Raw genomic sequence first — 12349 nt, forward strand, 5'->3', positions numbered from 1 at the left:
GCGCGACCAGTCCTTGATTATGCTGCTGGCCATGCCGAGGCAGCGTGAGGTATAAATTGAGTCAATAGAAGGGAGGTTGGTTTGTGTGATGGTCTGGGCTGCGTCCACAAATTGCAGCATTTTCTTGCGTCTTGGATGGAGCTGTTCCCAAACCAAGCTGTGATGCAGCCTAATAAAATGCTTTCTATTGCCCTTTGACTTTATTTCTTTGACCCAACGACTCTATTTCCAGCATGTGCATTTTTCTTGCTTTTCACTTGAGCTTCAACTCTTGTTTAAATAAGATAGAGAAAGCTGCATAATTGTGCTTTATTTACATTTCAAGATATCATCCCTAAAGGACAGGGTTACATCATGTCTGGAGAATTCCCCAAATCCTGAGATTATTTGACTGTTGCTGCCCAGTACTGTGTGTTAGCTGTAGGTCACTCAGCTTCATCATTGCCTCAATCACAGTTTGCATCACAACAGTTGTTCGACTGACTAAAACATTCAGATGGTTGTAATTTTATTAGTCTAGCTCATGGGTTTTGCCAAACGGACAGTCAAACACCATTTTGTTGCACTTTTTTTAGTAAAAACAGATAAGCAAAAAAGATTCCTATTAACAGAGCAGGAGCAGGCCCTACAGCTCACCATGTCTGTGCTCACCATGACGCCAATCTGAACTCACCCCATCTGCCAGCACAAGGTCCAAAACCCCCTATTCCCTGCCTGCTCGTGTGTCTGTCAAAATGCTGCTTAAACATTGATCACAGATAAGAATTAGTCGTGGAACATGTTCAGCACAGACATTATGGGCAGACGGGCCTGTCTCTGTGCCGTACTATTTTATGTTCTGTGTTGCTTTCATATCTGCTTCAATTACTTCCCCAGTCGTGCATTTCGGGCATCTACCACCGTGTGTGGAAAAAAACCTTGCTTCGTAAATTTTATTTTAAACTTTCACTCTCTCACCATTAAATCTGTGCCCTCACATAGAATCAGAGAGTCATAAGGCCAGGAAACAAGCCTTTTGAACCAACCTGTCCATGCCAACTGAGATGCCCCATCTAAGCTAGTCCCATTTGTCTGTTTGGCCCATATCCCTCTCAACCTTGCCTTTCCAAGTACCTGTCAAAGTGTCTTTTAACTGCTGCTACAGTATCTGTCTCAACTACAGAGAAGGTAGTTGAGACAGATACTCGTTTCATATCCTCACCATTTTCAGTGAAAAAGGTTGCCCCTCATCTTGTCCCTCTCACATTTTTGATGTTTCCATCCTCGCAAAATGATTCTGACCATTTACTCTGTCGATGTCTCTCATAATTTTACACGCTTATATATCAGGTCGTCCCCTCAACCTTCGACAATCCAGCAGAACAATCTAACTTTTTGTAGCTAATCCTCTTCATTCCTCTTCTGCATCCTCTCCAAACTTCCACACCCTTCCTGTAAACCAGCGGACAGAACTGCACTGAATATCGCAAAGTTTTATACAGCTGCAGCATGACTTGACAACTTTTAGATTCATTGCTGTATGCCTTCTCTGTAACCCTATCCACTTGTCGTGCCACTTCCAAGGTACTATGGACTTGCACTCCAGTATCCTGCCAAATACTCCACCTCACCCTTGCCTGGATTAAATTATATCTGCTATTTATCCACCAAATTATTCAAATGATCTATACCCTCCTGTCTCCTTTGGCAACCTTCCACAGTCCACAATTCTGCATATGGTTGTGTCTGCAACATATTTAGTAATCGGACCAGCTACATTTTTGTCCACATAATTTATATTGCAGAGGTCTCTTGGCCCTTGAAGAACACCTCTGACCTCCAGTCAGTATAATAATAACCCTCCACCTCTACCCTTTGTCTTCTATGACCAAACCACCGTCGATTGCAATCTACCAAGTGTCCATGGATTCCATTCGACTTAATCTTCTGGACTAGCCTACCATGGGAGACCTTGTCAAATGCTTTACAAAAGTCCAGTGAACAATCTGCTGCCCTACTCTTATCAATCATCTTCATAACTTCCTTAAAAACGCAATCAGGTTTGTGAGACAGAACCTACTATACACAAAGCCACGCTCACCTACCCTAATAGTTTTAGATTTAGGCTACGGTTTATTACTGTGTCGTGTACCGAGGTACAGTGTAAAGTTGTTTTGCATCTATCTAATCAAATCTGATCTTACTACATAAATGCAAAAACCAGGGACAATTCAGCCTGTGTGCTGCTGGACTATTCAACTCAGAAAAGCAACAAATAAAGATTGTTTGTAATCAATAAGCTTTTTTTTGGCTCATTTTTCAGGGTAAGGGCATCGTTGCATTTTTTTTTGGTTAATCCCAGTTGCATAGAACATTTCCCTAAATCACTTCAGTGGATTCAACCAAATGATTGAGCCTCTGTACTCCAGTCACATAGAGCCAAGCACAAATGTCACATTTCACCGCCTAAAGGAAAAGAATGATTAGATTCTTCAGTTTCTTGGATGTCATTGTTATGATTTTTAAAAATCTAGAATATTAACTAAATGTAAATTCCATAGCTCCCCTGGTGTGATTTCAACTCTGGTCTCTGGATTACTAATACAGAACTCACTGTTTCACTGGTAACTAAGACCAGTGATTCCCTTTATCATATATCTGTATATTGTGGATGGCTTGATTGTAATCATGTATTGTCTTTCCGCTAATTGGTTAGCACGCCGCATTAAAAGCTTTTCACTGTACCTCGATACACATGATAATAGACTGTAAACTCTGCATTACACGGTTGGTAATTAAAGGTTAATGTCCTTTGTATCTATAATGATCATTAATATTTGAATATATTTGATGTGACTAATGGAGTGCCCCAGGGATCAATTTATGGCCATCAGTTACGTATTATTTATACTAAAGATATGGATGAGGGGGCAGAATTAAATGGTACTCAAGTTTGACATTGACACATAAATATGTGGAAGTGCAAATTGCGATGCGGATATTGTGACCCTGTAATGGGTGTGTGTGAATGAAATTTGGCAATGGAAGTTTAGTGAGGGAAAGTGTGAAGTCACTTTGGTAATAAATATCAAAAGGAAGATTATCTAATTGGAAAGTAACTGGAACTTAAGGAAATTAGAGGATTTAGATATTCTTATGTTGCAAGGAATCACAGACCTGCATAAAAATTCCATCTCATCCCTGTTTGAAATAGAAAACTCTTTATTCTGAAACAACACCCTCTCCCTCATTTTCAGATATCCCTATTAAAAGAAACATTCTCAGCATCCATGCCATTATTCTTCTCAGAACCTTGTATATTTCAATAAGATTAGTTCTTATTCTTTGATACTCCATACAGAAGAGGCTCGATTTCTTTAGACATCAAACCCTACATGCCAGGAATAAACCTGGTGAACCTTGTCTGCACTGCCACAAATGCAAGTCTTTCCTTCCCTAAATATAGAGACCAAAACTTTAAGCAGCACCACGGGTGCAAACTCTCCAGAACTCTGCAAAGTCGCAAAATAACCTCCCTGCTTTTATACTCTATGCCCTTGCAACAAAGGCTACATTCTTTCAACCTTCCTGATTACTTGCTGTAACTGTACATCGACCCTTTGCATTTCATGCATTAGAACACCAGACCCCTTTCTACCGCAACATTTTGCACTCACATTCTCTTGAAATATTTATTTACTTTTCCATTCTTACTTCCATTCTCAGGTTTTCCCACATTGTACCCCCATCTGCAAACTTCTTTCCCACTCACTTATATCCTTTTGAAGGTTCTTTGTATCCTCTTCAGAATTTGCTAACCCACCTATCTTTGCATCATCTGCAAATTTCATTTACAATGTTCTGAGCAGGTCCAGAACTACAAAATAGCAGCATCCTTAAACAGGAAACTATTTCAAAACATTTCATAATTTCATTTTTTACCCCTTGGTAAGTATTCCTGAAGACTATCCAATCTATCCTCATAGCTGCAATTTTCCGGATCAAGCAACATCTTCTCCAGTCTTTACCATAAACATTGTGCAGAGACACAGAAGCTGTGATCTTAATGTTGAATACACTCTCCATCTCCATCGGGTGGCGCCACCACAGTGACTGCCTCGCCAACAGTACATGTGACAATAAATTGAATCTTGAATATTGAATAGACCTCTAGGATAATCTCTTTGCTCTTTCTATGCCTCAATTGATTAAAAAAATAAGCATCCCATAATCTTTCTTACCACCTTTTGGACATGTTGTGTTATCTTAAGGATCGGCGGACATCTGTTCCTCTGCAGGACACAGAATCCTATAATTTACTGTGCACTCCTTTAGTCTTGTGGCACCACACCAAATGCGTTACCTCATTCTTCCATTTTTCACTTTCATATCTACCTTTCAACCAATATCAATACAGCAAATTATCATGCCATGATCATGCTTCTTGAGGCAGTGCGGTTGCTATTTTAATTTTTTTTTTTCATATTTCAGATACAGCGCGGAAACAGGCCTTTTCGGCCCACCAAGTCCGCACCGCCCAGTGATCCCCGCACACTAACACTATCCTACACACACTAGGGACAATTTTTACATTTTACCCAGTCAAATTAACCTACATACCTGCACATCTTTGGAGTGTGGGAGGAAACCGAAGATCTCAGAGAAAACCCATGCAGGTCACAGGGAGAACGTGCAAACTCCTTACAGTACAGCACCCGTAGTCAGGATCGAATGATATTTGTAATTCCCATGTCACACCACTTAAGGCTGAGATATTGATGTCACTTTCTGATGATATGCCGATGGACAATAACTGAAGGCTTAACTGGCACTATTCAATACCTATATGAAGCTCCAGTTATAATAAAAAGCCGAACACGAGAATTATTATGGCATAGGAAGTGGTAATTTTGCCTCTTCTGTCCGTCAGTCTTGAACTTTGTATCATTCCTTACACATGCTGCCTGGAGAGGAAAGTAATTTTCACCATACCTATTATCTGATTTTTTTAAATCTGTCAATTTTATTCCAAGAGGGATTGTGAACATAGCCTTATTCAATATCACCACAAACCATTTCACCATTTTCTGGTATATCTTCAGGTTTCTGTGCAGCCTTTAATTCCTTAAAACTTCCTTTTAAAAAAAAAAACTTTAATTGCTTATCCAGTGGCTTATCATATAATGTCGTTTCGTACCATTGTTGTGAAGTGCACAGGGATAGTTTTACTATCTTATAGGTGGTATTTTAATGCAGGCTGCTATTATATGAGTAATATATTACATTGTAATTTGGGTTCCAAATCATTTCATAGCTTAGATCATAACAATGAAAATGCCAGATCTGAATTAGAAGAATGGTGGTCCAGAAAACAATTTCCCTTCTGAATCATGCTGTTTAATCAAAGGACTGCTCAACTCTACTAAATATGCTGGCGTGCAGTCATGGTGTAACTGCAGAAAAGGTCACATCCATCATTTGCCCAGAGGTGATAAATCACAAATTTGTAATATTCCTATCGTAGATTTCTGCATATTTATAACTAGGTCTACATTTTGTGCTCAAGCAGTGAACCTGCCTGGGTAATTAACCATTCTTCTTCCCTGTATGAAATGACATCATACACTTTTACTTTTCCATACTGCCAAAATCAAACAGTATCTGAATCAATGTCTTTCTGAACCTGCAGCAGCACTCATCATAATTCATCCAGATTTAGTATGCCTCAGGATTTAGGATGAATGTCAAACTAAGGTCCTGTTCTGTGCTTTGAGACCGTGGTATCAATATCCAAACATAAAATATTTAACTACCAGCAAATGCAATGCATATCTCTTTGATTAAACTCATGTTACAAAGGTGAAAGGTTAGCATGCTGATTCTATAAATTAACCTACCTTACTTTCATACAAGCCTTGCCCTCGCTAAGGCTAAAATCTTCACTTACACATTCCTATCGAAACTTGCTTTCTCTTCTGAACTCCACTTTGCACTAACACAGTCCTATGAATCCTTATTGTTTCTAAATTCCACTGTACTCAGAATGACACTTTCTGAGACACATTGAAATACATTTGTAGGAAGGAACTGCAGATGCTGGTTTAAACCAAAGATAGACACAAAAAGCTGGAGTAACTCAGCGGGTCAGTCAGCATCTCTGGAGAAAAGGAATAGGTGACGTTTTGAGTTGAGACCCTTCTTCAGACTGAGAGTCAGGGGAAAGCATTTATTTTGAGAGGGCTTGTATACAAAATCAGGTATGTAAGGTTTACAAGAATGGTCCCAGGAATGAGTAGGTTAACATATGATGAGTTTTTGATGGCACTGGGCCTATACTCACTGGAGTTTACAGGAATGAAGGGGAACCTCATTGAAACGTACAGAATAATGAAAGGCTTGGATAGAGTGGATGTGGAGAGGATGTTTCCACTAGTGGGCAAGTCTAGGACTAGAAGTCATAGTCTCAGAATTAAAGGAGGAGGAATTTCTTTAGTCAGAGGGTGGTGAATCTGTGAAATTCTCTGCCACAGAAGGTTGTGGAGGCCAAGTCAGTGGATATATTTAAGACAGAGATAGATTGATTCTTGATGAGCACGGGTGTCAGGTGTTTACGGGGAGAAGGCAGGAGGATGGGGCTAGGAAGGAGAGATAGATCAGCCATGATGGAATAGCGGAGTAGACTTGATGGGCCGAATGGCCTAATTCTGCTCCTATCACTTATGATCTCATGATCTTATGAAAGGGAAACAAGAGATATATTGACGGTGATATACAGAGTTGTAGAAGAAATGAAAGAAAGATATGCATGAAAGTAACGTTGATAAAGGAAACAGTCATTTGTTAGTTGTGGGCTAGGTGAAAACGAGTTACAGGCAATGAGACTTAACAAGACGACTTTGAAACTAGTGCAATGACTTGGGTGGGACAGGGATGGAGAAAGAGGGGATGAAACGGTTACTTGAAGTTAGAGAAATCAATATTCATACCGCTGGGTTGTAAGCTGCCCAAGCAAAATATGAGGAGCTGTCCTCCAATTTGCTTTTGGCCTCTGACAATGGAGGAGGCCCAGGACAGAAAGATCAGTGTGGGAATGGAAAGCAAAATTAAAGTATTTGGCATTCCGGGAGATCGTGAGCGAAGGTGTTCCAGGCAGACTGAGCGAAGGTGTTCAGTCAAATGATCGCCCAGTCTACGTTTGGTCTCGCCGATGCATAAGAGTCCACACCTTGAACAACGGATACAGCAGATGAGGTTGGAGGAGGTGCAAGTAAACCTCTGCCTAATCTGAAAGGACTGTCGGGGTCCCTGGACAGAGTCGAGGGCGGAGGTATAGGGACAAGTCTTGCATCTCCTGTGGTTGCATGGGATGGTACCTGGGGAGGTGGTGGTTTGGGTGGGAAGGAATAGAGATGGAAGTTTCGGAAGGAACGGTCTCTGCAGAAGGTGGAAAGGGGTACAGATGGGAAGATGTGTTTAGTGATGTGATCCCGTTGGAGGTGGCAAAATGTTGGAGGATTATGTATTGTATATAAAAGCTGATGTGGTGAAAGGTAAGGACCAGGCATCAGGACAAAATATATTTTTCCTGATATAGAAGTTTGAATCCTCCTCATATCAGTTAAAATTAGATCATGTATCTACAACAAATTGTAATAGAGATACCTTGAAAATCACCAGATACTTAGTTTATAATAAGTACGAAAGGATCAACACATACATTTTCACTAAAATGGAAGTACTGTGTTTATTAAGATACACATATGCCAATAAAAGGATTAGTTCCCTTGCTTGCACCACTGACAACATTGGAATATATTATGTTATACAGTAACACAGTTCCATTGCTATATTATACAGTGGAATGTATGCTATGTGAAAGTAGTATTATTTAAATTTAATAATGCATTTCAGGAGAGCTGTTAAAACAAAATTATATACAATGTGCAAGCTTATTATGATCCTCTATGCTTTGATATATAAAGTATAGAGGAGTATACAAGATCACAAAGAGCCTGGGAGAACATATTCACTGATCCCTGAAGATAACAGGGTTGAAGCTCATATTCAAATTGTTTAAAACTCTAGTTAGATCAGAGCTGATGTACTGTACATACCATAGTTCTGGTGAGCTATTTAATGGATGTGCAGAGGAGGAAAATGTATGGTCACAGATTCCCAGTTTTCAAAACAGGTATGTGAGGTGGTTAACACAGCGTACTTGCGTTTGTGGTTGAGGGTCAGAATACAAGAGCAGATAAGCCATGCCCGAAGTTTAGAATACATTGGTTACGCCGCAGTTAGAATACAGTTCCAGGTACCACATTACAATCAGCCGATCATGTAACCACTGAGATTTCCAAGGTCATTGGAACAGACCAATTCTTATTTATAAGGATGTTGCCAGGGCTGGAAGATTTTAGTTAAAAGGAGAAACTGGCTAAACTAGGACTATTCTCTTGGAAACAAAGTTACCTAAGCAGAGATTTATTTCAGATACATAAAACTATGCGAGCCCCATACAGAGTGAAAGAAAAAATGCATTATCTTTAGCAGAAAGAGCCATAACTAGAGGATCTTGATTTAACTGAATAAAAGTAAAAGGATTAGAGGGAAATTGAGGGAGAATTTTACCCAAAAAGCAATGGAGATTCAAAACTTATTGTCAGAAATGATGGTGGAGGCAGACACCTTCAATACATTTAAAAAGTGTCTAGATGATCATTGTGCTTTAAGAGTTGAAGCATATGAATGGGGAAGTCATGCTCTAATCACTAGTTGAATTTCAATTACAGGGCTGTATGTGTGGTTCTGCATAGCACATTGGAGAGGAATATGACAGTATTGCGGATGGTAGAGCAAACATGTGCAAGATTATGAACTGAAACTGGGAAGTAGGATTAACCTAACTTCTGTATATTTTGGCCATCATAGACATAAAGGCCTCCTTTTAGTACCATAAATTTCCAAACAATGGAAAGGACCCAGTTCACTGAGCAGAATAGACCATTACTGAGAATACAGAATTAAGGTGGAGGCACATGAGACTGTAAATGCTGGAATCTGGAATTTAAAAAAGTTGCTGGAAGAACTCAGCAAGCCAGGCAGCATCTGTGGAGGGGTACAGTCAAAGTTTTGATTCAAGACCCTTCATCTGGACTGAAAGAATAGAGGGGAGAGAGGCAGTGTAAAGTGGTAGACACAAAATGCTGGAGTAACTCAGCAGGACAGGCAGCATATCTGGAGAGAAAGAATGGGTGACATTTCGGGTCGAGACCCTTCCTCAGAACCGAAACATCACCCATTCCTTCTCTCCAGAGATTCTGCCTGTCCCGCTGAGTTACTCCAGCATTTTGTATCTCGCTTCGATTTTTAAACCAGCATCTGCAGTTCTTTCCTACACAGTATAAAGTGGTGATGGGGAGAGGTGTGGCTTGAGTTTACAAGCAATAGATGGATCCACAGATCTGGTAGATGGAATTAAGTGCAGGAAGGAAGTGAGGGAGGGAAAGAATGAGAGTTGCTATCTCCACTCTTCCCTTCTCCACCTGACTCCATCTGCTAATCAATCCCTCTCACCTAGATCCACCTCTCACTTGCCAGCTCTTGCCCCACACCTTCCCGAAAAATTAAAGTGGTGGAAATATTACCAGGATTTATGGGGGTGTGATCATCTCGAAATGAATGCCTGAAATGGCAGTAAAGGTTGAGAACTGTAATAAATTTAAGAAGAATTAGAGGGAACATCAAATATGCCATAACCTCAGGCTATGAACTGAAAGCTGAGGCATAATACTTGCAATGGACATGATGAGTCAAATTGTCCACTTTGGTGCTATGAAATCAATAATTCTGAGTTCATTTCAATATTTACTTTAAAAAAAATATTTCCAATTTAGTCAAAACCAATTGCCAATATAAATACAGAAATGGAAAAGGGAATAGCCATCAGCCAAATAAACTAATTTCAATAATCACCAAGCACATTAAAGATGTGCAACAATACATGCAAATGTATAATGTGTGCAAAACATGCACCTATCCATGTTCTCTGGAGGTGCTGCCTGACCAGCTGAGTTCCAGCACTTTGTGTCCTTTTTATGTAGGTATCTTGTTATGCCCCTCCAAAAGTGTTCAAATTTAATTTCCTGTACAAAATGTAGCAGTTAAAATGGATTATGGGCAAAGTGATAAATCTGCAAAACATTTCAGAACTTGTCTCCAAAATACACTATTTTTACAATCGCACAAAAGGCTAAAGGACATTTATAGGAGCACTAAAATGTGCTTAATCTACGTGATCAGTGATTGCAATGTTTTTTTAAACAAATTTCGAATGTTTTCAATGTGACTCCAGTTCTGCTGATGTTATTTGTAATACGAAATTTATAATGTATGTTATGAATTTTTACTTTTCTAGTACTGAGATTTGAAAAGAGAAACTTCTTGACACAAATCTTACGTGTACCATGCAAACAGGATACTTTAACTCACTTCAATGAGAAATAATTAACCAGAAGATAATTAACAAAATTACGTTGACACAAAACAACAAGGCGTTACCAAATGAAATACTGCAATAAAATCCACACAATCATGAAAATAAATGTAGAACAGCTCATTCCTGGTGATAACATTCAAATCCTTGATCTTGATTCACTGTAATAAAACTAGAAGTTTATTACCGTGAGTCAGTAACAATTTCCACTATTAATCCGAGGCGGGTCTCAATTCCATTCGGGATATCAACAGAGCACGTCTCTCCCGTTTACAAAAAAACATAATAAATACTTTAGAGAGACATGTTTTTGCAGAACAAGTGAGCAGGTGAGTTTGCAGGTTGGAAATGTTCTTTGCAAAACTGTCGGAAATGTTACCTCTGTACAGTCCACGCACTGCGTGCTTTCTTGAGGATGTAATTTAAGAGGAAATCAGATTCACTCTCCCTTATCTCTTTCAAGGATACTACTAAATTCAGGTGGGGGAACGAAGGGGTGGGAGTACACATACTTTGAAGAAACATAACCCAATAACCAATTTCAGTGCAAAGCTTAAAATCTATTCGGGACAAATCTATAAAACGATCAGACTCTTCGCAACTTAAATTAGCATACAAGTGATAATGTCTTTCCAAAGTTTGTTCACGTATCAATGAAAACCTATCCCACCCCCGACATCAGTCTGAAGAAGGGTCTCGACCCGAAACGTCACCCATTCCTTCTCTCCCGAGATGCTGCCTGACCTGCTGAGTTACTCCAGCTTTTTGTGAATAAATCAATGAAAACCTAACTGGCTTGCGCCTGTAACATACAACGCGGTTGTAAACTAACAGAACCCAATTCCACATTGAAAATAGGTCAAATTCTGGAATGTTATATATATATAGTGACGGTTTGCCTAAATCAGTGGAACGCAAGGGGAAAAAATACATTATATTGGTTGAAGTTTGAGCATCGAATCCGCTGAAATAGATGTCCGAAACCCAGATATTATTTTGTTTACACTGACTGTTGGAGGATCACAGAGCTGCAGTGTCTACACAGTGGTAACCTTCCACAACATAAACAAGCCGCTACCGCTGCTGGTTTCCGACTCACCGCAATAGAGGCTGAAGAGGAGGCGATGAACACACGAATAACCATCTTCTTAAATCCAGAAAGAAAATCCGCAGATGAAGAAAAGAAAAATCCGTTCCTAAATAGGTTTTATGTCTGGAATCTAATCGGCCGACTATAGTATGCAGCTGCTGCCTACCAGTGCATGACACGAAGTGAGAAACCAACAAATAGATAAATGCACTTTTCCAATCTCATTGCAGCTCGCAGCTCGCACCTCCGCCACCCTCCAAAGGATTGCAGCGCTTTGCCCATTTCACTGCTATGCTTGGTCCAAAGACTCGGCCGAGCGTTGGATGCTGGATAATGCAGTCTTTCTTCGTCCTCTTTTCGAATAGGACGCTGGCTAAGGACTACATCTCCCAGCCTGCAGCTCGCTGCGCACGGCGCTCTTCTGCAGCAAGCAATGAGAAGTCGCCGAGAGGGCTTACTGCGCCTAGAAACAACAACAGAAAATGCTGGAAATATTCGGCGGGTCGGGCAACATTTGTGGAGAGACAAACTGCAATTAACGTTTCAGTTGTCACAAGATCGCGGACCTCATTCATAGATTCAGTCTCCCCAAGGGGATGACCCCTTTCAGCATTCATTCAGAAATGCAGGACAGGAGCCACCTGTTGTCAAGAACACTGCAGTTCATCACGGAACAACCACGTTCCGAATTAAAAATTTAATGCGAACCGTTCATAGAGTCATTATGGACATATTAATGGAAATAAATAGGGATGACAGATCGGTTTAAGAATTACTGCCTAACC

The 12349-nt window shown here is 40.0% G+C and overlaps 1 protein-coding gene across 2 annotated transcripts in view; it reads right to left on the reverse strand.

Annotated features, from left to right (window-relative positions):
• Positions 1-11973, reverse strand: part of sh3bgrl2 (SH3 domain binding glutamate-rich protein like 2) — a 59088-nt gene extending 47115 nt beyond the window's left edge. Inside the window, exon 1 of one of the 2 annotated variants that reach the window (XM_078400242.1) lies at positions 11574-11973. In XM_078400242.1, the coding sequence (XP_078256368.1) occupies positions 11574-11618 (45 nt within the window). In that variant the 5' untranslated portion in view covers positions 11619-11973. The remainder of the gene's footprint in view (positions 1-11573) is intronic. The other variant, XM_078400241.1, reaches the window with a different exon arrangement.
• Positions 11974-12349: the final 376 nt, after the last annotated feature.

The sequence above is a fragment of the Rhinoraja longicauda genome, chromosome 5 (assembly GCF_053455715.1).
Source record: "Rhinoraja longicauda isolate Sanriku21f chromosome 5, sRhiLon1.1, whole genome shotgun sequence".
Lineage (NCBI taxonomy): Eukaryota > Metazoa > Chordata > Chondrichthyes > Rajiformes > Arhynchobatidae > Rhinoraja > Rhinoraja longicauda.